This window comes from Myotis lucifugus, unplaced genomic scaffold, assembly GCF_000147115.1.
Source record: "Myotis lucifugus unplaced genomic scaffold, Myoluc2.0 scaffold_255, whole genome shotgun sequence".
Lineage (NCBI taxonomy): Eukaryota > Metazoa > Chordata > Mammalia > Chiroptera > Vespertilionidae > Myotis > Myotis lucifugus.
The window spans coordinates 1489788-1516503 of record NW_005871303.1 but is presented as its reverse complement, the minus strand read 5'-3'; the positions used below and the strand labels follow the sequence as shown (position 1 = coordinate 1516503).

Genomic DNA, 26716 nt, shown 5'->3' with positions numbered 1-26716 from the left:
CCTTGGCAGGACTGTGATGCTCACCTGATTTCCCTTAAGGTGGTGCCTTTCTCTGTCCACCTCCCCATTTCTGCCCCGCAGTGGGGGCCAGGCACCAAGCCCACGCATACACGGGGGCATTTGCATGTATGGTTAGGGGTTCTTCTGTAACTCTCCCCCTTTTTACTCATTCACCATCAGTTGATGTCAGTGTGGACTCGCAGACATTTCTCGTTCCTGGGCTGCAGTCTGGCCCTGGTGTTGAGGTGCTCAGATGGCACAGCTTGGGCCACGGGGAGTTCTTCGCAGCTCTTTCCTTTTCCCCTCTTGTCCTCTGACCTTTGACATGTTCTGCCCCCCCCCTTTTTTTAGCACTTGCTTGCTTCTGACACTACAGTGTGCTCCTGTCCAGCTGGAACTTTCCCCACCAGTCAGCTATTCAGCCGTTTCTCCAAAAAATTTGTGTTTTTGTGTTTTGTTTTGAGAATGGGATCTGGAAGCCAAGATATGGATACCGGGTTGTCTCTGCTTCTAAGCCAGTGGTTCTGGGTTATGACTCCCCACCCCCAGGGGATAGCTGGTGATGTCTGGAGATATTGTTGGTTGTCACAACTTGAGGGGTGCTGCTGGCATGTAGTGGGTAGAGACGGGAGATGCTGTAACACCTCCCACAGTGCACTGGGCAGCCCCACAGCAAAGACTGATCCACCCTAGGTCGGGAGCCAGTGGCTGAGAAGCCCCACCGCAGCCGAGGAATGTACACTCGCCTGTGTCCACGCATCTGGGTAGTGTTTGGGTGCCCGACCCCCTTGTCCCCGCACTGCAGGGTGTGTCCTCGCCTCCCCACGCGCTTTCCTGTAGCTTCTTTCTCTGACGGAGGGTGGCTCGACTCCCTTGTCTACAGCTCGTTAATGGCCAGCCCTCATGCGCGTGGAGAGTAGCTTCAGAATTGCTGAGCTCGGTCCACAGTAGAACGTGACTATTTTGTTGTCTTTTATAAAACGTTACTTCTTCAGACTTGCCTGCCAGGCAGAGGGCTTTATCATTCATACAGGCACTTTACGCCCCAAACTCTCAGCTCTTGGCCTTCCACCCCTCCCTCTGTGGTGTCCACCAATCCCAAACCCATCCATGAGGAACCTGCCCAGCCAGGCCCTGGCGAGGTAGTGCCCGGGAGCGATCCACCGCTCCTGCCCGCAGGCTGCGGTGAGGTCTGGGTACTGAGGTCTGGGTGCCCGAGTGCGCGTGGGCTTGCCAGGCGGAGCGGCTGGGGCTGGGCAGTTTGTGGCAGAGCAGCCTTGAGTGGTAGCGCTGGGTGGTTTGCAGTCTTCTCCTCCAGAGGCAAGTCTTCCCTGCAGGATGCGTTTGCTGATCACAGGCCTGCGCATTCCGGAGGGGCCCCTGTGCGAAAAGGGGTTGGCTGACCTGCCCTTCCCCGCGCCACCCGAGGACTTGGCTGTGGCCCGAGCACCCCTGGGCCCTCACAACGTCGTGAGCACCCTGATTGTCTCTGTCTGGTCACGAAGGAGCCCCCACTCTGACCACAGAGCAGGCGTCACTTTAGGGAGAAACAAACTGAGCCACAGGGAAGCCGTCCTGGTAGAAATGATTTTATTTAGAAACCTGTGCTACAGGACAGGAGGGCGCCATGCAAACGTCGTGCTTAAGCCAAAAGCCCCGTCAGTTCCCCTGAATAAGTCGTTAAGATTGGAATGTTTATTTGTGCTGGACACTAATTTTGCTTCAGGCTTTGTGACACTATCTTGTTAAATTCAAAATCTGAAAATGTCAGAGCTGATTGGCAGAACACAATCCTCATAGAAAAGCTTAAAAAAAATAAAGCCACATTGGCATGGCCAGGAGAGCCGAGCCCCTGTACGCCATGTAAGCAGGACCTGGAATGAATGTTTGTGGGAAAACGCATCTTGATATTGAAAAGAGCAGCGTTTTATCACTAGTAACAGTGTTCCTAGAAATACAGCTGGTCGCTCGAAAGAATCACTAATTCTAAAACTCAGAAGAGCAGTCGTGGGTCTTGCAATGATTTTGGTGGAAGAACGGGGGTGCCTGGGATGGTGCCAGGGGGTCTGGCCTCCCACGGCGGGCAAGAGGCCCCGTGGTGGGTGTGACAGCAGGCCCCCTCCCAGGGTGTCCCCCACCCACTGAGCTGTGCCCAGCACCAGCCACGTGGGAAGAGCCCTGGAGAAGAGCTTGGCGCCATTTAGGCAGCAAACTTCATTTCCTGGTTGGTTCCGACGAAGCGCTGGTGACGGCAAGCTGCGGGAGCCCAGGCTGGGCGTGTGCGTGGCATGCATGGCTGCTGGAGCAGGTGGGCAGCAGCCACAGCCCCGGGGCCCCCAGGCCACCAGACGGGCTAGGGACCTCTCAGGGTCCCTGAAGCCGCCTCTGTTTTGGAGCTGCTGTGTCCTGTGTGCTTTGCTAGGAAGCAGAACCTTGGCCAGGGCGCACCTGTCCCACCAGAAGCTGCTCTATGTGGGGGTGGTGGGCACGTGGGGCCAGAGGGTACTTGGGGGGCTGCCAGTGTGGAGCTGGGAGGCGCTTGCCAGCAACAGGAGGCTCAGTTGGAATGGGTGGCAGGAAGGGCTGCAGGGCTCTGGGACCCCCACTTGGCTGGGACGGGGTGAGCCAGGGGAAGTCTGGGTCGGGGAAGGTCTGGGGGGAGGGAGTGTGAACCAGGTTGGGGCTTGGGCTACTGGGGAGCCTCAGGACCCCGTGGAAGGGTTCAGAACCCCTTGGAACTTGTGGTGGGTGTGGGGGTCAGAGGTCAGTCTTGGTCCTTTGTTGCTGGGCACATGGAGGCCAGGCCCATGAAAACACTGCTCATTGGGCAACCCAGTTAAAATCAGAGGCTGGGAGGTGGGGTGGGGTTTGGGGGTGGGTTGGATCCCTGGAGAAGTGGGGAGGGCCATTTCTCTCTGAAAGCTGCACCCCTCCTCCTACTGAAATGGCAGATTCCTTCCCTAACTCATTCTCCCAGGGGCTCCAGGAAAGAGCCGGGCGTTTACTTTGTCTATTTTCATTTAAAATGTTAAGATTTCAAGTTTAAATTTTCTAGCAGAACCTCCCTGACTTGCACGGGTGCCTGTCCCCTCCAAATCGTGGTCTGAGCCCCTTGCTCTCCCGTTCTGGTGCCCACAGGCCCAGGCTGGGCCTGTGTTGGGGGTCCCTAGTCTAAGGTGGCGGGGGCTGCGCCCGCGGGGCCATTGGCCTGGAGCAGCGAGCGGGCGGGCTCCTTTCTCCCCAGCTCCGTCCTTGGCGTGGAATCCGACGTCCACCCACCGTCCTCCGTCACTGGAACGTGGCTTTCATCTTCCGTAGCTTGTCCTGAATCTTCCGAGAGTGCTTTTCGCTGGCGATCTGGTGGTAGCTGGCCCTGCTGTCTGCGGCCAAGATGGACACATCAGCCCCGCTGAACCGCGCGATTCTTTGCTTGAGGCAGGCCTGTAGCTTGGCGTCGGGGGCGAAGGTGTAGGGGTTCTCCTGGAACGCGTGCACCTGGCTGGCCACCTTGGCTATGTTTCTGTGTTGGGGAAGGAACGAGATGTCAGTCTGCACGAGTCTCAGGGGCTCATGAATTCCCGACGCGCTCCCAACCGCTGGGACCGAAGCTCTTCAAAGCACAAACTTTGCCTTGTCTGTATCAACGAGGCCAGACCTCATTTCATTACTCAGGCCTGTGGTCTGTCCATCCATCCATCCGTCCCTCCATCTGCTTTGCATTTCACAAATATTTACTGAAAATCTATGTCGCCCTGGTCAGTGCTAAGGATTCCAACATGAATGAAACCCACTGTCGCCGTTGGGCGGACGGAGGAGGTGGGTACGGAGATGTGGGTCGCTTAAGGGGTGTTGTTAGCGGGGTCTGGGTGCACGTCTCCCAGCACCGGGTTCAGTGACAGAGGATGGCAGCATGGGACATGCGGGCATGAAGTTTAGAGCAGGAGGTGGCTGCAGGTCACAGGGGTAGGGATGCCCTGGGCTAGGGTAAGGGTTGAGTGAGGATTAGGGGAAACAGCCCTCAGAGGAGCAGGAGGGATGGGGGAGGCTCTCACCTGAGCTTGCGGCACCCCAGGGCCCCTCACCTGAGCTTGCTCCACCTGTGGGCCCCGTTGGTCATGGTGAAGCCCCCAGTCTCCAGCTGCTGGATGTGCATGGCCAGGAGGCGGGCTGAGGGCAGGGTGGGCTGGGCCCGGAAGCGGCGCCCTTCCATCAGACACAGGCTGTCGCTCTTCAGGAACACCTGGTGGCCCAGCAGGGGCGTGGGCGAGGGAGACAGGCCAGAGGTCAGTCCTGGGCAGTCAGCCAGTCCTGGCTCAGCCCAGGCCATCCCGGTTGGCGCCCATAGTCCCGCAGCCTTCGGACTTACAAGCCGTCCAAACGCACCTTGGATTATTGGATTGGGGATCGAGAGTCCAGTGTCTTCAGCTTGGACACCACAAAGGCCACACTGACCCCCTCAGAAAGCTGCACCCCTCCTACTACTGAAATGGCAGATTCCTTCCCTAACTCATTCTCCCAGGGGCTCCAGGAAAGAGCCAGTGACCCAACTCCCCAAATATTAGTAAGACCAAGGCCGGCTGCAGGGGCCATGTCTGGTGTTAACCGAGGACACACAGCCCGCCTGCCCGCAGAGAGCTGTGTCTGGGCTGGGCCTGCTCCTGGCAGTTGGGGGAAATGCCCATTGTTCCAAACTGTTTCCTCCCTTATGGTCTCACTTTGTCGGTCGGTGAGGAGGCGGCCAGTCAGCCAAGCTCAGGTCCTCTGGCACCTGTTCCCTGTGCCGCTGGCCCAGCAGGTGGGCTTCTGGAGCCCCTGCGCTCCCAGCCGGCTTTGCCCAGGTGAGCGGCAGAGGCCCCGTGGGGAGATGGGCAAGGCCGGGCTGCTCCGTGCACGACTCTGAGGGGCCATGTGCTCGGGGGCCCTGATGCTGGCTCTGAGGGGTGCCACCCCCAGCTGTGCCGGTCGCATCCCCAGGCAGACACAGTTGCCTGAAGCTCACGCAGAGCAGGAGTACCTCCACGGCTTTCAGCTCCTCCATGACCTCTGCTATCTTCGCAGGTAAGATTCTCCAGGCCTAGAATGAGAGCAGAGGTGAGACCCTGCGGCAGGCCGGTGCCCCCAGCCCTCAGCACACACGGCCGAGGTCAGCAGCGTCCAGCCGCAGCCCTCGTGGGCTCACCGGGCACTGTCTCACGGCGAGGTGCTCCAGGCCACCCAGGATCTGCATGGCGGTCGCAAAGTTCCTCTGCTCGTAGCACGATTTTGCAATCAGCAGAAATTTGGACAGCAGGTTGACCTGCAACTGACACGGGGAACAGCGCACTCAGCGTCTTCCAGGTGTCACGGATGGTAGGGGAAGCCACCTTGGATGCCGTGATATTTATAACGTCGTGAATTAGGACAAACCAGGTGAGCTCAGGTTCCCTGTTCCCACATCGGGCAGAAGTGAAGGTGGGTCAGTCTGTCAACTAATAAGCTCCTAAGCTCCCAAAGGGGAAAGAAATAGAAACTTGCATTTATTAATGGGCCTTGGGGTTGCCCTGCGGGCCTTGGGGTGAGGGACACGAAGGAGTATCAGAGAAGGAAAGAAGAAATTGCAGAGGCTGTCAATGCCAGGAGTGGACATGATCTTGGCTGCACCATCTGATGGCCGGGGGCAGGGCCTGCGAACCCCCTGCCCTGGGAGACAGACGACGAGGCCCCTCAGGAGGGCCGCTCGCTGTGCAGTCGGACCCCAGGCCCTGCTCTGAGCTCAGAGCTGCGGAGGCGCCAACCTTGGAGGTGTGGCTGGTCACGATCTCGGCGGCCACCCAGTTGCTGACGTCATCTGCACTTCTTAAAAGCTGTAACAGGTACTTGTCCTGGACGTAATTGGGCAGAAATAGGCTGCAGGTTTTGGCCGACAGAGACTCAGAGGAGCTGGCTCTGGAAGAGACATGGGTGCGTGTCACGGCAAGGCAGGCGCTGGGGCCGGGTCTGGGCCAGGCCGGGCTGTGTGACTGGAGGGTCTGGCTCCGAGGCCGTTCCTGAGACCAGCTTCTCTTCAGACAAGAGTGTCCACGAGACACTTAGGTCAAGCTGCTGAGACCCTCCCGCCAACCATCCACCCCAGGCCTCCAGGGGGACACCTGCGGGTGGACACTCACTTCGGGATGGCGGCACTTTTGTCCATGACGCCCAGGGCCCGTGAGTTTAGGAAGTGGACGGGATGGCACCTCTGAAACAAGTCCTGCGGAGACAAGGACACAGGCGGTCAGGACACCTTTCCCGGGGACCTCAAGGCAGCGTCCTGGGGGCTGTGTGTGGAGGGGGGTCATCTCTGCATTGCCTGCCCTGTGTGCTGTAGGGCTCGGCCCCTGCCCGGTTGTGATCGCGCTGGGTCGCTGTCACTGCTGTCACCTGTCGAGTGACATGGGGTACCAGGATGGTGAGGGGCCGGGCCCAGGGGGAGCAAAGGGCCTGGAGGTGCCTGAACTCCTTGGTCCTGGGGTAGATCCAGGAGAGAGGAGGTGATACCCAAGGTGGTACCCATGGCAGTCCAAAGGGCACCCTCTGGTGCTTGAGAGGGGGGAGTGTCGGGGGTGCAGGAGGGTGGGCAGCAGGCCCTGTGTGCCCAGAGCCAGAGTCGCTCCTGGATCCCTTTTAGGGGCACCCACCCCCCGGCCTGTGCACCTGTCAGCCAGGCTCCCTTCACTGCGTGTCAGTGTGCCCCCCAGCAGCCATCTGTGGGGCCCCCAAGCACCCCTGCCGATGCCCTACCGGTGAGCCTCGTGGGACCTGCCTGCATCCAACTGCTGGCCCCTCACCTGCTGCAGCAGCGTCAGCTGGGTGAAGAGCTGGTGGGTGCTGTACTCAGTCAGGAAGTAGGGCCCCTTCTCGCTGGTCTTGGCGTAGGGGCCGCAGAAGTCCTCGAAGAAGCAGGGCTTGGGCAGGGCGGACGCGATGGTGTATTGGCGCTCCTTGTGGTGTGGCAGTGCCAGCCCGTTGCCCCGGGGCAGCCTCCAGGGGAAGCTCTGCGGGGGGCGGGGCGCAGGGGTGGGAGAGGACCCAGGCCCAGGACACTTCAGCCTGGCTCAGCTAGAGCCAGAGCACACATCCCTCCCGCCTGCGGCCATGTGGGCTCAAGCACCCCTTCCCTGGTTAATTCAGGGGGTCTCCCATAAATAGAGCCACCGAAATTTGGGGCTGTCCCCACACACTGCGGAAAGGTTCCCTCAGTCCCCGTGCTTGTCCCAGGGCAGGAATGACAATGCCTCCTTCCACCTGGATCTCTGGTCCAAGAGCAGGAAGTGAGGTCATCTTAGTGCCTGGCCTGGCCCCTTTGCTGTCCTTGCCCAGGATGAGAGGGGACAGGAAGTGCCAGCCCCACAGGGCTGGTCCCAGGACTGGCAGCACGAAGTATGTGTGCTTATGTGCCCGTGTGCACATGTATGCATATGGGCATGTGTATGTGTGCATGTCTGTGTGGGGTGCGCAAGCACACTGGGAGCAGCACCTGTCCTGGGAGGCCCGCCCCTGGGAAAGGCCCCCACCTTGCGGGAGATGCTGTCTTCCGAGAGCCTCTTACAGAGGGCGTTGAGGGGTCTGCTGGCCTCCTCGGTCTCCTTGGGGACCTCCAGGTCTGTGCTGTGTGGGGCGCCCTCGGTCCGCCGGTCTGTGCCCACCTCCAGGAGGCCCAGCAGGTGCTCCACGGAGCTGTCCAGGGGCAGGATCTGGACAGAGGCAGAGGGGTCAAGGCTGTGTCCTGGGCGGGTGCTGGCTGCCACTCCCGAGTGCTGCCTGGTGGTCACCTGGGAGGAGATGAAGTCCTCCAGCCGCCCCAGCAGCCCGGCGTTCCTGGTGAAGTCCACGGTGTAGCAGTCTTCCACCCAGGCCTGCAGTAGGCAGAGGCTGCGCTTGTAGATCTTGGTGAAGGTCGAGGTGGGGTCCTCATGGGCCCTGGAGGCAGATGGCCAGACAAGGGTGGGGGGTGTGGAGTCTGAATGCAGCTCTGTCTTCAAGGGGGTGTTTTAGCCCCTACCCTGCCCATCTGGGGACAGGAGAGAGGCAGCAGCCGCCACACAACAGGGACCCAGGGCTCAGGTCACAGGGCAGGACCTGGCCCTCCTGCCACCCCCAGAGCCAGCACCCGGGATGCCAGGGGGCAGGAAGCCACAGGACAGCGCTCGCTTCCCAACAGGCAGGTGGGAGCCTGGCTCCACGTGTGGAGGGAATGGGGGGCGTATCTCCTGTGAGCCCCTCCCCCACAAGGATGGGCTGAGACTGCCAGGGCTTCCAGCCTGGTGAGGGCGCACAGGGGTGTGGGGAGAGGGCTCCCAGCCAGCTCAGAGAACAGCCAGCGTGCATCCACCCACCACCCAGCACCCCACCCCTTGGCTGTGGGTGAGCTGCAGGACCCTCCCCACTTGGGGGTAGCCTGGTCTTCCCACTTGTCCCTGTCCCCACCCTCTGCCTTTCCCCACCATCGCCCTCCCATGGCCTCTCCAGGCGAGGCCACCGTCCCCTCCTGCCCATGCTGGCTCCCTTCTCTGCGACACTGACCCCCTGGCCTCCTCCATCCTCCCCTTCCTTGTCGGGGTCAGCAGACGAGGGGCCTGGCGTCCACCCTGCGGTATGCGGCCCAGGGGGGTGTACCTGGACACGGTGCTGCTGATGCGGTCGAGGAGGAAGTGCAGGAAGTCCTGGGGTGTGCAGAAGTAGCGGAAGGTGTACAGGAACTGCTGCACGTAGCCCTCCAGGAAGGCGTCACTGCGCAGAGGGGCCTGTCAGACCCGGCCAGGGCCTCCCACCGCCCCTCACCTGTGCTTCAGGTGAGCGGGACACCCGCTTCCACCCACAGCCTTGGCTAGTGGTTCGCGAGTAAATGTGTGTGTGAGTGAGTGTGCGTATGGCTGTGTGTGAGTGTGAACGTAAGGGTGAGGTGAGTGTGAGCTCTGTGTGAGTGGCCATCACTTTTTAAGCCCACCTGTTAGTCTCCTTCTAGAACCTATTCACACACTGAGCACACACAGTCACCGCCCCAGGTGGACATCCCTGCGTTAGGAAAGAGCAAGCTGTGCCCCAGAGCTCTGCGTCATTAGGGTGAAACCAGGCTGGGGAGTGTACGAGGGCCCCCAACCCCAGGGGTGCCCCAGAAAGCCTCAATCCGTGACACCAGGTGTCTGTGTCTGAGTCTGGGAGTGAGGAACAGGTGGGGTCCTGGCAAGGCTGTCTCCCGAGCCACTGCAGGAGGAGCTGCAGGTGAGCAGTTACCTGGTCACCCCAGGGCCTCAGTGGGCTGGGGACATGGAAGGCTCAGGCCAGGGACTAGGCAGCCACCAGCCCACTTAGCCCTGCAAAGAGGGGTCCCACTCATGGGTCTCCAAAAGCCACACCTGGGCGGGCCCTCCCACCCCCAGGTGTGGGCCAGGCCATCGGGTTAAGAGCCTGCCAGGAGGGCCATGCCCGGGGAGCCAGGTGGAGCTGCGGGGCCCACGCAGGACACAGATGCATCTATGGACCAGGTGGGCAGAGGGGTGGAGGGGCACTGGGGGTGACATGTGACATGTGTGAGTGGGCGGAGGTTCTTGCTGCAGGGCGAGCTTACTAACCGGGTGTGCGATGAACCTAAGCAGTTCACGCCCACAGGTGGCGGCTGCACACATACCCCAATGAGCCTCTGAGCCCAGCCCCACTGCAGTCCCTGGGGAGCCAGGCGGTCAGCTAAGGGGTGTTTTGACTTAGTAAAGTGGATGGGATTCAGGTGTGTCTCCGAGGAGCCTGTGTGCATTTAACCTGAGAAGCCTGCTGGGCAGTTAATCACACACTTTCCCCCAAAGCACCTGCTGGGGCCCCCGAGACCCAGACCCAGACCCAGACCCAGACCTGCTGCCGGGCGGGCCTGTGGCTCTGAGGCCACTCAAGCTCGGACCCCAACAAAGGAGCACGTGGCCGTGACCACACGTCAGCAAGCCCAGGTGAGATTCATTCTAAGTGAAAATCGTGCAAACCCGTCTCCGATGAGGGGAGGCAAGACTTCCCCCACCTCCTCCCCCTCCGAGGGACTCGTTCCTTTTTTTTGCTTCCCTTCCGCTCTCCAAGGCCCGACAGGTGACCGGGGAAACCATGCCCCCCTCTCCCCCCGCCGGGGCACGGGGCTGCACCTGGAGTAGAGGTAGGCCATGAGCCCCAGCGGCGTGCCGGCCTGCAGGACGCGGGCCTTGCGCTGCCGGCCGCCGCGCGGGTGCTTGCTGACGTTGTAGAAGATGAGGGACGAGGACTCGTCCAGGGGGCTGAAGTCCAGCGTGTCGCAGGGGGCCGAGGAGATGTTCACGATCACGGGCAGGGCACAGGGCTCCAGGCCCCACCGCTCTGCGTGCACGACCTGCGGGGAGAGCGCGTCAGTGCGGTCCGGCCGAGCTGGGCCGCCAGGCGTGTGCGGGAGGGACACTGGTCCCCGGGCCCCCTGCCACTGACCCCAGGCGGCGGCACCGCGTGTGGCCCCTCAAAAGTCAGGGTTTGTTCCTACAGTGGGTTTCCCAGGTGGTCACTGCGGAACACCCACGCGAGAGGGGGTGCAGCATGCAGGGCGACTCGCCTGTAGGTACTTCTTGACCAGCCCGAGGAACTGCACCTTGGACTTCATTTCCTCCAGCTGCCCCTTTAGTTTGGACAGCATCGTCTTCACCTCGGAGCCTGGGGGCCGGGCAGAGTCAGCACCCGGCGGCCCTGGCCCTGGGGGGCCCCCGTGCGACCCTGAGCACCGATGACCCTACCTTTACTCCGCTTTTCCTTCTGTAAGAGCTTCTGGTAGAACTTCAGGGTCTTCCGGTAGGTTCTCTTCTCCATCATGAGCTGCTGCTCCAGCTCCTGAGGGGGAAAGAGCTGCTGGGCCCAGGGCCTCAGCCCCCGCGGGATTCACGTTTCAGCTGGCCCCACGCAAAAGGCAAGCGTGGAAAACATGCTCTGGCCCACGCACGGCAGGTGCACTCACTGTGGGGGGGCGGGGGGGGGCAGGCACTGCCGTGTGGGTCCTGACCAATGGACAGCACACACGGGCCCTCAGTGCCCCACTCACCCAGCGCCCCGGCCTGTTACCCTCTCGCTCTGTTTTGGGGCAGCGAATGTGAAATGTGTCCACTAGCGGTTTTATACTTTTGTGCTTTCCTGAGGCTCCTGTTTTGAAGCCGACACAGTGGGTTCTCAAGGAGAAATGTGAAAAGGTGGCTACGGGCAGGTCTCCCCAACCCGTTACCCATGATGCAGAGGGCCCAGGAAGCTCACCTGCCTGCACTCAGGTTCCAAGAGAGACGTCTTCCCAGGTGAGCAGGAAAAAGGGAGGAATGAGGTCACTGCTGGTCATCACCCACAGCCTTTCCCCAGACCACCTCCCCTCCTGCAGCCCGTCCCCACAGGGGCCACCCGCAGAGCGACCGCAGGGCCCCGCGTGGCTCCCAGGGGCTTGTCCAGGGTGGCGTTTCAGAGGCGGGAGGCCCAGGGGTCCCAGCCATAGGCTCACAACCCAATAAAAATGGATGCTTCCCCAGCAGAATCTTTCATCTGAGCTGGCCTTAGTCCACTTTCTTTCTTTTTTTTTTTTTTAAATTTTTTGAGTTTATCCTCACCTGAGGATATATTTTCATTGATTTTTAGAGAGAGTGGAAGGAGGAGAGACAGAGACAGAGAGAGGGAGAAACATTGATTGTATGCCTCCCGCATGCCAGGGAGCAAGCCTGCAATGGGGGTACATGCCCTTGACCCGGAATTGAACCTGGGACCCTTCAGTCCGTGGGCCAGTGCTCTATCCACTGAGCCACGCTGGCTAGGGCCTTTTCCTCATTTTTTAACTGGGTGGTCTGTTTCGTTGCTGAGTTTAGGAATTGTTAGTATATTCTGTATTCCATTCTTATCAGGTAGATGACTTGCAAATGTTTCCACCATCTGTGGGAGCCTTTTCACTCTGTTGTAGAGTCATTTGATGCACAAAAGCTTTAATTTTAATGAAGTCAGTTTATTTTTTTTTCTTTTGTTGCTTGTGCTTTTGGTGTCATATCCAAGAAATCATGGCCCAATCCAGGTTGTGGGAGCTTCCCCCCTATATTTTCTTCTAAGAGTTTTATAGTTTTAGCTCTTAGGTTTAGGTCTCTGCTTCGTTAGCTAATTTCTGTCTATGGCGTGAGGTCAGGTCCAGCTTCACCCTTTTGCACGTGGACATTGTTTCCCAGCACCACTCATTGACGACCGTCCTTGCCCCATTGGGTGCTCTTGGCTGCCTTGTCGGAGCCATTTGACTGCAGAGCTGAGATCATTTCTGGGCTCTCTGTTCTGTCCCACGATCCCTGTCTGTCCCCACGCCAGCACCACACTGAGTTGGTTACAGCAGCCTTGCAGTGAACGTTGAAATCGGAAGTGTGAGTCCTCCAGCTTTGTTCTTTTCCATGATTGTTTTGGTCATTCAGGGTCCCTTGAGATTCATAAGAATTCTGGGATGGGTTTTCCTCTTTCTGTAAAGAACGTCACTGGGCCATCTCTTCCGTTTTAACTCAGCCACCTAGATCCATGCCAGGACCGAGGCAGGGCCGGTCTCTTTCTGGCTGGGACTTAGTAATAAGCGAAGCTCAGAAGTGGCAGGAGGAGGACAAGAAACACAGGGGGAAAGCTTAGACGGCGCTGAAGAGCTGGGAGACACTTTCCTGTGACTTGTGGCTTGGAGACCAGAAGTGACCTGGGCTGAGGACCACTGATGGGTTCCCTCCCGTCCACCACCCTGGGCACCATGGCAGCCCAGGCCAGGCGGACTGCCGGGGCCCAGGCTGAGCTGACCGCCACCGCAGGTGTTTCTCAAAGGGATGCTGCCGAGGGGACAAGAGCCTGAAGGGCCGATCGGCCAAGGGAGCTACACCTGCCACAGCCAGAGCACTGACCGGGCTCGCCAGGACCAGGTGACCTCCTGCCAATGGTCACCTGGTGGCCAGGTGCTCCGCTACCAAGGACAGAAAAGCCATTTCCTCTCCCAAAATGTGGAGGACACGTGAAGAGCACAGGGAGGGCACGGCGCTCTAGCTGGCTGGAGGTCACTGGCGGTGAGTGGGGCGCTGGGAGTGGGAGACAGGGAGGGGCCCTCGGTCACCTGAGAGAAGAACTCTTGCTTGGACTCAGCCCCCTCCCCCAACCCGGGTGTGGACGGAGGCCTCGCACTCACCGGGCTTGAGGTGTTGGGGGCCCCACCAGCCTTCTGCCCCTCCAGCTCCTTCACGTAGTTGTGGACGTCGGTGCCAAAGCAGTCGGCCTCGTAGAAGGCGCTGCTCCAGCCGGGGCTGCAGCTCTGGAACTCGGCCGCGCCCGGGTTCACAACTGGGCCACCGTCCTTGGGCCTGGCCAGCTGGGCCGCTGCCTCCACGTCCGGGGTCCCTCTGGCCGGCTCTGGGCCCCCTGCCTGCGGCTGGTCCGCCGGGGTCCCAGGCGGCTGCTCCCTCTCGGCTTTTACCGACTTCTGAGGCCGAAATCCCACCTCCAAGTTGCCTCGGGACAGCTCATCCGAGTCCATGTCGGACAGCGAGGGGGGCGGGCAGGGGGCTCTGCTGCTGTGAGCGGCCGGCATGTCCTTCCCTGGACAGAGGACAGAGGGTTGGGGGCAGCAGCTGCAGGTCACGCAGAGGGTCCGCCACGGACTGTTTCCTGAGAGGCTACTTGCACCCGGTCGGGGACGTGAGGCCCTTCGGGGTGCCCAGGCACCCCCACTTCTGCTCAAGAGGGGCCACAAGGGTCCTCGAAAACCCAGCTGTCACATGGGGGCGAACTTGACAGCGGAGACTGAGGGAACCCTCAACCGCGTGCAAATAGACGGACACAATAAAGTGAGTGCAGAGGGCGGGTCAGGACAGGTGATGTGTCATCCTCAGGTGCATGAGGTGAAAGGGGGTGAGGGACCCAAGGCCACCTGGGCACCCGCTTGTCACCTCACCCGTCCCCCTGCACAGTACAGACCCCCCAGGGGAGGAGGACAAAGGAAGCCTTTCCTGTAACTGTCCAGCCACATAGGGAGGGTCAAGATGAACCTGCCGTGGAAAGTGGCCCCCCTCCCCCCGCCCACATGGCTCACCTGCTCCGCGCAGCAAGGGCCGTTTGCTGGACGGTGAGCAACCGCTTCGTGCGCTGGCCTGGCCGCCCTCGGGCTGTGACCCAGCCTCGTCGGAGGTGCTGCCACCAGAATGGAGGACACTGGAGCCTCCATGACCCCTCCCCCTGGGCTTCCCCGCCCCTGCAGCACCGCAGGTTCCCTCTGCACCACCTCCCAGGGAAACTTGCCTGTGGGGCTCCTGGTTATTTGCCTCCTCCAGCTGGTCCCTGAGCTGGGAGATCTGCCTCCTGGCCCCCTGTGACCCCATGGGCCCCCCTCCCTCCCTAAGGGAGCAGGTGCTAGAATCGGAAGCTGGGGGAGCAGGGGGGCTTGGGGCCATGAGAGGGGCCCTCAGTGAGCAGCCCTGTGGGGAGGGTGTGGAGCTGAGTGCTGGGGTGAGGAGGGGCGGGAGGAGGGAGTGGCCTGTGGACACAGGGTCTGCCTCAGGGACCCGGGAGGGGGAGCCTGGGGCCCGAGGAGGGGCACTCACTTCCTGGAGGGTGACGTCCTCTCGTTCACCACTTTGAAAAGATTCTGCAGCAGCTTCTCCCCCCAGTAGAGGTCACAAAACTTCTCTGATATGGCCCCGCAGAAAGTGGCGTAGGTGAGATCTTTCAAGGCGTAGATATATTCCCCTGGTTTTACACATCGATAGAGGCAAGTTAAAATGTGGGGGAGCAATTTTGGGGGTCCCCTCACTTTCTGCGCAAATGAGGCTGGTCTCGGGCTGGGCTCTGAGACCCTCTTGGCTGCCAGAGGACCCACGGGGGCTGGCTCTGCTCACTGGCTCTTCGTGCAGACAGAGGAGTGGGGCCCCTCTTTGTGGTGACTGAGGCACCCCTCATGCCGACCCTCCGCCCGTGCACTGCGTCCCCTGCCACTCCCTGGTCCCAGGGCACCCCTCGGCCCTGGTGGCCCCCAGTACCCATGATCAGCGCCTCCAGCCCGTTGTCCAGGTAGCCGTCGAAGGCGAACTCCTCCTGGATGAGGCGCGTGGCCTCCTGCAGGGACGGGCAGGCCGTGCTCTTGGGGGCGGGTGAGGCGTCCACACTGGATGGACACAGCTTGCGGTCTGCTGGCCGGGGTTGCTCGGGGTGACTGTCTGGGGCACCCCTGGGGCTGTCTGGACTCGCCTTGGCCAGGGAGGGGCTGAATGGTGGGCCCTGGGGCTCCTGGCTGGGGCCCTTGGTGGCCTTGCTCCTGGGCGGCTTGGCCGGGTGATGCAGGCCCTGCCGAGCTGCGGTGGGCTCTGGGGTGCGGGGCCCCAGGCCTCTGGAAGCGGCTCCAGGTGGGACCCGCTCCTCCAGCCCTCCCTCCTGGGGCATTGCTGAGGAGGTGGGAGCTGGGGGGCAGGGGCACCCCTGGGCTGACCCTCTCAGCACCAACTCTCTTGGGGGTCCTGGGGCTGTGCCACACGAGCTGGGTCCAGGCGCCATCTGGTCAGGTGTCTCCAAGCTGGTGGCCACTGCGTGGGCCTCAGCCACCTTCTTCTCATCAATGTCCCCGTCCAGCCTGCCTTTCCTCTCCTCTGGCCTCTCTGCCGGCCCCGACCTGGCAAGTACCTCCCTGTGAGCAGGAGAGAGCACTCAGGAGGGGCTCCTGGGCCCAGCCGGCTCCTGGCCACACCTGCCACTCACCTGGCCGCACCTGCATCTGGTGCGAGGACGATGGGCTTGAAGTGCGTGGCTGGGGAGGCGAACGCTTCGGGCAGCTCCAAGGGCCCCTCGCAGCAGGAGGGTGGATCGGGCGCAGGCCCCTGCACAGCCACGAGTCTGGTGTCACCGCTGACCTGCACGAAGCCTGGACAAACTTGGGGTGAGTGTGGGTGGGGGGATGGCTCCTCCAGCTCTGAGGGGGTGCTGTGACCCCCCCCACCATCCCCAAGCGCACTGGGACCTCCCGGCACCAGGGGAAGGGAGACTTCACGTAGGCTGAGCCCAGGGGGGCTGGAGCTGGGAGGGAGGCTGGGGACGCTACTCAGGGAGGGCTGGGGCCATGAAAACCCCGAGGACCCGCCACAGGCAGGATGGGGTAGGTGCCGTGGAGACAGGACACCGTGGGCTCTGTGGAGGGGACGGAGCAGGACAACAACTAGGGGGTCGGCGATGTGAACACAGGAGGGGGTGGGAGAGGAGGCGGGTGGAGCTGCTGTTCTGGCGGCTGGTAAGATGGGAGAGAATTTAGAGCCGAGGGCTGAGCAACGGGGCATTTAGAAGAGACTGAGGCCAGGGGGAGGGCAGCTGGGGGTCCCGGGGATGTCCAGGGCAGTGTCACTCTGGTGGACAGCAGGGGCCCGGGGCAGGATGGGCTGGTCCCGGGGACTCACCTGAGCTGGACCCGGGAGCTGGCGCTGCGCTGGGGGTCAGTTCAATCACCGAGAACACGTTTTGGAGACCGATGGTCTCTTCCTCCTGGTAAACCTGGGGCAGGACACGGGCCCCCAGTGAGGCGACAGCAGAGGCCCAGGGCTCACTCTCAACCCCTCGCTCCAGCCTCAGCCGCCTCGCAGAGCCTCCAGGGCACTTGTATCTGATTCCACAAGCGCTGGTCCGTTTCTGGGGCTCAGGAAGGCTGTGCACCGTCCTAGACCCTGGTGGGTGGTGGGTGCCTGTCTGCTGACCCAGGGACCCTGAGGTGGCCTGCGCCGGTCAGCTGCCCGGGGAGCCGACAGGGACGTGTGTAAATGATGCAGCTACCTGAGGGCCAGTGTGCAGGCCACCCGGGGTGAGCCCCATCCCCTGCGCTGGGTCAGTGGGTCAGCGCGTGGGGCTGCTGTTCAAGACGGTGAGAAAGGCTGAGAATGTGTCAGTTACCCCCTCCCTTACATTCTGTACACAGACAGTGGGAACAGGGACCCCGTCTCCCCGGCGCCCCAGGGCAGGTTCTGAGTCTCGCACCTGAGCCTTGGAAGTCACCCCCTTACCTTACAGGTGGATGCCCTCAGGTGCGCTAAGATCTTTCTGCTGTCCATGCCTCGCTGAAGGAGGTAACTGCCACATATCTGAAAGCAAGGACACGGCCACACGTCCAACACGCGGAGATACGGGCGGCTTGGCCACCAGCCCGTCTCCCGCCAGGCAGGACAGGAGCCGGTCAGCGAGGGCGCGGTGGAAGGGCTCGGGTCTCCCCTGCAGGAAGACCCCAGGGATGGCCAGGCGCGGGCAGCCTGTGATCAATGTCAGCGTCCGCACACCTAGAGGCTGTCCTCCTGGATGTCCTCCGTAGGAATAAAAACTGGACGGCCCAGCCAATGTGGCTCAGTGGTTGAGCGTCGACCTATGAGCCAGGAGGTCATGGTTTGATTCCCCGTCAGGGCCCATGCCTGGGTTGCAGGCTCGATCCCCAGAAGGGGGTGTGCAGGAGGCAGCCTATCGATGATTCTCTCTCATCATTGACATTTCTAGTTCTCTCTCCCTCTCCCTTCCTCTCTGAAATAAACAAAACAAAGTAACTGGACGGAAATGGCCACGGCCTCTCCCCACCCTGCCTTGCTGACAGCCACTTGCATGGAGGGGCAGGGTGTCCGGTGCCCAGTGCTGAGACAGGGACACGGGGACACATGCCTTTCCCAGCCATCCCTCTAAGAACCACAGGAAAGGGTGATGCTACAGAGCCGGTGGGGCAGAACCAGTCAGCTCACACCCACAAAACAACCCCACGATTGGAACCTGAGACAGACAAAAACTGCAATGACAGCGAAGGTAATCTCACCCCGGCAGCCCTGAGCCCGCCATGACCTTGACAACAGGCAGCAGCCCCTGTGGCATAAATGCAGCCAGGCCTCTGAGCCCCGTGGGGTTCTCAGCAAGTGTCTGTCACTTGATCTGTGCCTTCGCAGGAAGAAACACTTGCCTCCCTCAGTCAAGCTGCTCACTCCACAAGCAAACACTCTGATATCTGGGGACAGCTCGCGCCCCTTCTGAACATTGGTGTGGGCCTCAGTTGACAGCAATCGGGGGCAGGCAGACAGGGCCCTGCACCCAGGCTGCAGCTGCAAAGCTGTCTCCTCCCAGTCTGCACGCAGCTTCTCCTTCAAGGCCCTGTGGCTCCCCTCACCCCCCAATCAGGGAAACAATAGCGGGGCTCCCCTGCCCTTGTCACGTGGAGCCCCATGGCCCCGAACCCCAGGAAGAGGAGGTAGGAGGACTCCGAGGAGGTGTGGGGAAGTCCGATGAGCGGGGTGCTCTGCTCCTCTCTGGCCGGGCTTAAGGGCAGGGGTCTGGGCTCGCCCCAGGACAACCCCTGCCCACTCTCTGACCTGGTGGTCTGGGGGCAATGCTGGGGGGATGGGCCCCCCACAAAGGACACCCGTGCCCTCCCTGCCCAATGCCGACTTTTCCTGGAAATAAGAAGTCTCTTCCTTGTGGGCACCACCCAGGCCCTGGATGCCAGCTGTGCCCAACGCCAGGTTACCTTGATGGCCTCGGCCACAGACGGCCGCTCCTGGGCACTGCGCCTGGCCATTTCAGGAGGAGGGTCTTGAGCCTGCGTGGCAGGGCCAGCTTGTGGTCTTGGGGGACGCTGAACTTGGCCGCCATCCACAGCACTGCGGCCACACAGTACACTGAGGCCTGGGGACGAGAGAAGCCAGCCGTGCTCAGCAGACCAGTCTCCGTCCCCACGGAGCCGTCCCTGTCTGGACCCCGCCGGCACCTCGAAGCCCGGAGCCCCCAGCCCCCAGGTGCGTGTTTAACCAGTGCCCACAGGCCCCGAGCTGTCCAAGCAGAGTCCTATCTTGGGGTGACACCACCAGAGCCCGTGAAGCACCTGCTGGGGAGGCTGCCCAGGTCAGGCAAAGCCGGGGGGATGGACGCACGTGCTGCACTGGGGCTGCCAGGACGCCCCTGAGGCAGTGCCTGTCCCTTCCTTCCCCCTCAGGCTCTCAGGACAGAAGGGGGTGGCATCACAGGGTGGGAGGGGTGGGCAGGAGGCCACGGGAAGGGGATGGGGCCAGGCACCTTCTCAGTCACCAGCTGCTGCTCTGCCACCTCGGGGGCCAGGAAGAACGAGTTGGAGGTGCCTAAGAGAGAAACCCCAAACCCACTGAGCTCTCCTTCCCACCTCGGAGGTTGGTGGTCGACGTGGGAACACAGCCGAGGGTGAGCCAGGCCCGCCCGTACCCACCGTTGGCAGGGGGCGGCCTGAACAGCACGGCCCCATCCTCGGCCACCAGCACCGAGTCCGGACACAGGTAGGCTGCAGCGGAAGGCGGGGTCAGGGCTGGGCTCACCCAGAGAGCCGCTCCCCAGAGGCCTGCCGGGGGTGGGTGGGTGGGGCAGCCCCCTTGCCACCCCAAGGCTCCCTGGGTCACCCAGGGGATGCTCGGCCTCCTCCCTTCCCCAGAGGCGCTGGACAGACGGCCCTGGGGGACAGGACACAGGGACCCTCTGAGCAGCCCTCCTGCCCCAGAGCTGGCCTGTGGCTGCTGGACACAAGAAGCTGGAAACAAAAAGGAGCTGAAGGAAGAGGAGGTGATGGGGGTGGTGGTGAGGCGGAATGCCCAGATGTTGCACCCCTGGGAGGAGGGGTCTGTAGGAGGCTGGAGGCCCGGCTTGACCGGACTTCAAAGGCCAGTGGACCACGGGACTCGAGGGCAGCCCTGTCACACTGCCCCGCAGGGTTGGATTTGGGGTCCACAAAGCAGTATAATGTCTACCATCCCCGCAGGCCATTTCCCCTCCCTGGGGACAGTGTCTCCCTGTTGAGAGGGTGTGAGCCAGCTGGGCCACCGACTCTAAGGCCCACAGTTAGGCATCTGCCCCCTGCTGCCCCCTGACTCTGTGGGTCCTGAGCCCAGAGCAGACGCCGCCCCCCCGCTCCCCCCGGGTGCTCCTGGCTCACAGTGTGGACACTACCGTCCATGGGCTGAACAAGGAACCGCAAGTGTCACCTGGCTGCCGGGGGTGGGTGCCTACAGCGCTGAGGCAGGCGTGGGACAGAGCCCACAGCTCATACTCCTTGAATGGCCGGCCCAGCTTCGACAGGAGGTCCTGCAGGGAGACGCCCTGGGGGAGGCGACAGGGCGAGAACCACGTCACACACGGTGGGATGTGCCTCCCGCGAGCCCTCTCCTGCAGATCAGCTGGGGAACGTCCCCACGTGCACACCTCCCCGGTGCTGGGAGGATGTGGAGATGGGACCTGTGCACCGCGGTGGGACGTGAAGGAGCAGCCGCATGGGAGGCGGCCTGGGGCTCCTCAAAACATTGACAATAGAGCGGCCATAGGACCCGGCAACCCACTCCTGGGAATTGACCCCAAGAACTGAGAGCTGGGTCTGGAACAGGCGTTCGCACCCCCACGTTCACGGCAGCATCCTTCACAAGAGGTGAGAGGTGGGAGCCACGTGCGTGGATGGAGGACATTGTGTGCAGTGGGGCGGCCGGGCCTCAGGTGAGCGAGTCCAGGGTGAACTGTTTTACGGTTACCACGCTTTTCACGTAAATCACTCTCACTCTCAGGTGCGTGTCAGCATGTGAATAAAAATGGAACCAAGACCCTAGTCCCTGGGCCAACAAAGCCTGGTGGGAACTGAGGGCTTCCGTGCCACCCCGCCAGCCGCTGTGCTGGGCCGGGAGCTGTCCCTGGACACACTGGGTTTGGGCCATGGCCTTCCAGGTGGCTTTGTCCCCGGAGCTCATGGGGACACAGAGTTCAGGGAGCAACTTGCTGGGAGCCCAGCAGGACAGCATGTTTGACCGGGCTCTGCCCAGTGTCCTCGGCCACAAAGGGTCACTCAGAGTCCCTGTGGGGATGCTAAGCGTACCCCAACTCCCAGGACACGGTTCTCACAGAGTCCTCTGTCCCTCCCTGCTGACAAGGGGCAGCACCAGGCCCGGGAGACCCTCCCTGGCCACGGGCCATGCAGAACACGCCCTCACCCACCTGGTCCGAGGCTGCACTTCCCGGCTCTCCGGCTCCTTCTGGAATCTGCTGATCGACCCCCAACATCATCCCTGAGTCTCCACCTGCATCTTGAGGGTCCTCGGGACAGGGCGGGTGGCATTCCTCCGCAGGGCCCTGGCCAGGCACCCCAGCCGCCCCGCCCCCACTGGGACCCACACCCCGAGCCCCATCCCCCTGGAGCCCAGGCTCCTGCTCCGGCCGCAGTCTGGACTTGGGCTGGCCGTTGAAGCTGGAAGGGCCACTCTTCCTCTCGGGAAAGGCCTTCCCGGGGTCTGAAGGGAAGAATTCCAACGTGGGCAACTGGTTTTTTATGCCGGTCAGCGGCAGGCAGAGGGTGCTGGCCTCGGGGCCCTCGGGCAGGAGCCTGGGGACCGTCTGCACTTTCCTCAGGCGGCCCCTCTCTGTGGGGCGCTGGGCGTCCAGGACCAGGCTGGCCAGTCCCTCCCCGATGTGGCTTTCTCCGTTTTTCGCAGGGGGTGACAGCAAAAGCTTGGAGGAGAGGGTCCTGGGGTCGCAGGCGGGGGTCTGGGGCCGGCCTTGAGGGGCGGGTGGGGCCTCCGGGTCAGCGCCATGGTCCCCAGGCTGCCTCTTGGGCCCCACACTTCTTGGAGCAAGTCTCCCCCTCCAGGCGCTCTCACTGATATCTGGGCAAAAGCAGGGCTGATCACTGCCCCTGGCCAGGGCCCCAGCCCAGGACAGCCACCCCCACAACACTCCTGCCCATGGCCACCTTGGAACCGGCTCCTGCAGGACCCCAGCCCCACCCGTCACAGAGACTGAGCACAGGACCCTCAGGATGGGGGCTCCCAGCCGCCTCTTCTCTCAGCAACCCAGACACATCCTCGCTGCCTCGTTAATCACATAATCCTGGCTAATTAACAGGCTGCCCGCTCCCCTGGGCCAGGCCAGCTGCCCACAGGGGCTGCTAAGCCCCGTCTAATTATCTCATCCAAAAAGCACATCGTGTTCTATTAGGAGAACACAAGTGAGAGTCTCCACAGGAAGGAAAAATTGTGGCCGCGGCCCTGCCCGCCCTGGCGGCAGCCTCCACGCACGCAGTCTCCCTGCGAACCGCCAGACACGCGCCCCTCCCGCGGGGACTCTTTCCTCGGCTCTGACAGCCACACAGCGTGGCCTGGTGCTGCAGCGTCACCGACAGCGTCACGGGGAGGACTCCACGGCCCCTCCTCAGCAGGCACAGGGCAGAGCTGACGCTGGCGTTTGTTCAAAACGCCATCTGAGACTAGAATCCCACATGAGCCGTGGAAACCCAGGGCCTACGGCAACAGCCGGCACGGCGGGAAGTGACGTGTCCTCCGATGTGGCGTGCGGTGGGGACCGGAATGGTCTCCCCCTGTCCCTGTGCGGAAACGCTCATGGGACCGGGACAGGTGTCCAGCTCCAAGCCCAGCCTTTTCTCAACACGACCTTGGTTCTCACCTCTAACAGCACGATGTCTGCACAGCGTGAGTCTGTCCCCCGTGTGTGTGCCCTGCATGAGTGTGCATTATAAATGAGTGTGTACGCGTTTGCACATGTGTATGCTTACGTGTGTGACTGAGTGTGTGAGCACGGGAGTGGGTGTGTATGTGGTGTGTGAGTACACTGGTTTGAATGTGTGTGTGAGACCAGGGTCAATGTTTGTGCATATTCACATGTGCACGTGTGAGTGTGTGTGAGAACATGTGCATGCCTTGGGAGCATGGTTGTACGCAGGCACATGCATAAGTGAGTGTGGCTCGTCACCTTGGAAGGGTCTGAAGGGTCGAGGGAGAGCACTCTCCTCCCGACTGCCGAGAGGTTGCGGCACAGCGGCAGGAGGACATGAGCTGCGTCTTCTCCCTCGCACAGCGCGATGATGCTTCTGCACACAAGTGCGAAGAGTCAGAATTGTTTTGAGAAGAGGATGGGAGAGAGAGAGAGAGAGAGAGAGAGGAACATCGATGTGAGAAATATTCATTGGTTGCCCTCCCATACAGGCCATGGCTGGGGATAGAACCCGCAACCTGGGTATGTGCCCTGACCAGGAATTGAACCCACAACCTTTCAGTGTATGGGGCCACACTCCAACCAAGCCATACAGGCCAAGGCAAAAAGCCAAGTTCTTATTTATTTATTATTTTTTAAAAAATATATTTTATTGATTTTTTACAGAGAGGAAGGGAGAGAGATAGAGAGTTAGAAACATCGATGAGAGAGAAACATCGATCAGCTGCCTCCTGCACATCTCCTACTGGGGATGTGCCCGAAACCAAGGTACATGCCCTTGACCGGAATCGAACCTGGGACCCTTCAGTCCACAGGCCGATGCTCTATCCACTGAGCCAAACCGGTTTTGGCCCAAGTTCTTATTTAAACAAAGTGCAATGCCACCAGATCCCGGGGAGGAGCCCGTGTGATGGGGGCAGGGCAGGGGGGCAGAGGGGAAGGCCCTGTGTGTGTAACGTGCGTGTGTGTGCATGTTTGCATTTGTGAGTGTGCATGCATGTGGCTCCAAGGCATCAGGCTGCATGGAGGTGTTGGGGCTCAGCCTCTGGGTGAAATGAGGGGATGGCCCAAGAGTTACCTCGAGATCTGGCCGGTCCCCAGGGTCCTCGGCCTGCATCTGGTCCAGCAGCGCCTCCAGGTCACGGCTCAGCCTGGGCTCCGGCTCTGGCTCCGCCACGTACTCGAGGGCGGCCTTCAGCGTGGCCCCCAGAGAGTAGATGTGAGCCTGTGGCACCAAAGAGCCCGTCAGTGCCACCGGGCTCATGTGTTGCTGTTTCCCCATGGCCACTGCTCTCCCAGGCCAGCAACATGTTTTGGGGGACCCTACATGCTCTTTATGGCCACCTCCCCCACTGTGGACTGCCCTGGCACTGAGTCACGCACCCCAGTCTCTTGGGTCTGGAGTCTGCACTGGCCCCGCTGTACCAGCCAGCGACCCTGGACCCCTCCCGGGCACAGACACCTGGATGTCCTCCCCTGATGGCTGCTGTGTCTCTGAAGGGCAGAGACTTTTCTTTTTGGGGTTTATTCTTAAAAAATCAGATATAAGCCAGAGTGAAAATTAGGGTTTTCCTATCTTCGTACGTGAGAGTGTGTGGGCTCTTCAGCCTGAGCACGCTGGGACAGGCCCCATCGTGGCTGGGCACCATCCCACAATGCATGTGGGGCTTTACCATGCCCCTTTTACCAACAGGAGGCTGAGCCCAGAGAGGTTCAGACACCCGCCTGGGTCCACACAGCCAGGGTAGGAGGGCAGGTGAGGGCCTGGGCCGGGTGGCTCTGGAGAGGTAGTCAACCCACCCACACCGTAGAGGTCGGGGCCCTGACCAAAGGCCAAGCTCCCTGCTGCCCTGCCGGTGCTCCCTTCCCAGCCCAGCCCCCTATTCCTGACTGGCGCCCACTCCGGTCCATGGTCACATCCCCTCTGGAGCCAGACCCAGCATGACTGCCTCGGGCTCCCAAGAGCGGAGGATTTGGAGGATTCGCTGTGTTGCCTCGCCCAGGACCATGCGAATGAGTCTCAGCAAAAACATAAAAGGAAGTTCCACAGCATCCCATGCAGCATGCTGAGGTTTTATGAAGTTAAGAACAGCACAAGTGAAATAACGCGGATTTTAGAAATCTATACTTGTGAGAATGAGGACAGAGGAGGCAGAAGGGATGGTGTTGGGTGCTGGTCACCATGGACGAGGGTGCGGGTGGGGACAGAACCGCTTCCGGGGTGTTCGTGTTGGAGCTCGGCTCCCTTCCCAAAAGTACAATTAAAAAATAAAGCAGTCCTCGCATGGACCAGGAATGGGAACTGTACACACCAAAGGTTCTGGCCCGTGAGGTCCAAAAATCCCCAAGACCGGACAAGGGGGTCCACCGGGACACATGGGCCCGGGTCCTGTGGTCCACGGAGCCGGGACACACACAGCCTCTCAGGGCAAGGGGCCCAGAACTGGCTTGTTTTAAAGTAAAATTGAGCACAGGAAGGGCCAATCCTAAACTCTTATTTGGGGTAAAAATTCAAACTCATGTCACGAAACTAATGGACTTTTACTGGGAAGATTCTTGAGTCTGTAATTTCTCGTTTCTTTATTAACGATGGATTCATTTTCCTCCACCATCATCTTAGGAGACGGGGTGCCATGAAGAAAGATACCATGACCAATGGCTTCTGTGGCGATTCTCCACCTGGGCCGGAGCCCAGCATGGCACACGGTGGACAGCGGCGCTGAGTGGACAGACAGGGCCCCCCATCATGCTGCAGCGTCATGTGCAGAGGGAGCCCTGTGCCTGTGCACTTAGGGGTCCAGGGTCCACTCAGCTGAGGGGGGCCTCCCGGAGGCCTTGGTGGCCGCAGCCGGAGTGAGTGGGTGCGGCTGCCTAGCGCTGTGAATTACCATCCAGAGGCTGCGAATCCTCAGAGACACGCCAGCCACCACTGGTAATTGTAGGCACTTTAACGTGTTAAATATAGACAATTCACACTTTAGAGAACATGCAACTGTAATGACAACACGCGAAGCACACCCAGCTGTCACTGGAGCCAAGCTGCCTGCGGGAGTGACCGGGTGGGCGTGCCCCTGGGCCCAGGCCTGCTGAAGCCCTTCCCTGCTAACCACCGCTGGCCCCGCCCGGTCAAGGCCGGCAGCCACTTACCTCAAAGGTGTTCCCAGTCACATCGAACTCCGGGGGGACAAAGGCTCCCTCGGGGTCATCTGGGGAAAGAAAGAGAAGATGCTGTGATCACACACCCGCCCGCCAGGAGGCGGCTCTGGGCGCGGAGCGGACCCCAGCCCCACGCTCTCCAGGGGCCGATTCTGCCTCCTGCCCCTCCCCTGCCCCGTCCCTGAGGGGAGGAAACCACCTCCTTCCCTGCAAGTGTGGGAACGAGGCGCTGTCTTCCCAGAGAGCGGAAGCACCAGGCCCTCCACTCGGGTACTACCCATTCGCTGCAGGGCCAGGGGGACCCCAGGGGCCGGCTGAGGCGCCAGGCCTGTCCTCCCTGGGGTCAGAGCAGCAGGCCCTTCCTGGTCCTTTGAGGGCTGTGTGACGGGGCTGCAGAGACCAGCACCCACCAACAGGGCCCGAGCCCACGGGGCTAGAGATCCCATCAGGTTACCGAGGAAACCTGGGCTGTGTGACTGTCCCCCACCCAGCGAGGGGCCCCTGCACTGGCTCTGCACCTTCTCGGAGCTGCCCGCCCGCCCCGGGCCTCACCGCTGAGCTGCTCCATGAAGCACACGTTCCCGCTGGTGTTGAAGGCCAGGGTGTCGGGCGTGATGCAGAGCGTCTGGAAGATGGCCGAGTGCGCGACGCTCCTCATGGACAGGCTGCACTCCAGGCACACGGCCCAGGCCTCCTGCTCGCTGAGGCCGCTGTCCCGCAGGGACAGGATGTCGGCCAGGGACACGTTCTCCTGCCAACACAGCCTCACTGACACCGGTGCGGGCACAGGCCCTCCTCCCCAGGGAGGCCCCCAGCGTCGAGACTAATTCTGAGGAGGCAGACAACGCGTGGCAGTTTCATTTTATGTCAGGGAGGAGGTTTTAGGCAAGGCTTTCTTAAAAAACCACAACCCAACAGAAACCACCGCACGGTTCCTGGATGTCAGAAGCCACAGAGCATTCAGCAAGATGCTCAGGTGCCGCTGGGGGCAGGTGTTCACGCCTGTGACCAGCACCTGTACCTTGGTCCCTGCAGCCCCTCGAGCTGGGTCATCCACTTGCCAAGACAT

At 61.4% G+C, this 26716-nt stretch overlaps 1 protein-coding gene across 1 annotated transcript; it reads right to left on the bottom strand.

Annotated features, from left to right (window-relative positions):
* Positions 1-3200: 3200 nt before the first annotated feature.
* KNDC1 (kinase non-catalytic C-lobe domain containing 1) lies at positions 3201-26716 on the bottom strand. Its single transcript, XM_023762664.1, is given in 31 exon segments — positions 3201-3520; positions 4083-4240; positions 5015-5074; positions 5180-5302; positions 5775-5925; positions 6147-6229; positions 6807-7013; positions 7533-7712; positions 7791-7938; positions 8635-8748; positions 10143-10363; positions 10577-10674; positions 10755-10848; positions 13181-13587; positions 14081-14178; positions 14589-14733; positions 15024-15649; positions 15736-15898; positions 16425-16518; positions 17022-17099; positions 18512-18564; positions 18567-18669; positions 19057-19118; positions 19223-19294; positions 19989-20103; positions 20983-21659; positions 22761-22867; positions 23559-23716; positions 25639-25697; positions 26200-26398; positions 26573-26716. Coding segments are annotated over 31 exon segments (5229 nt in total). The 3' UTR covers positions 3201-3288.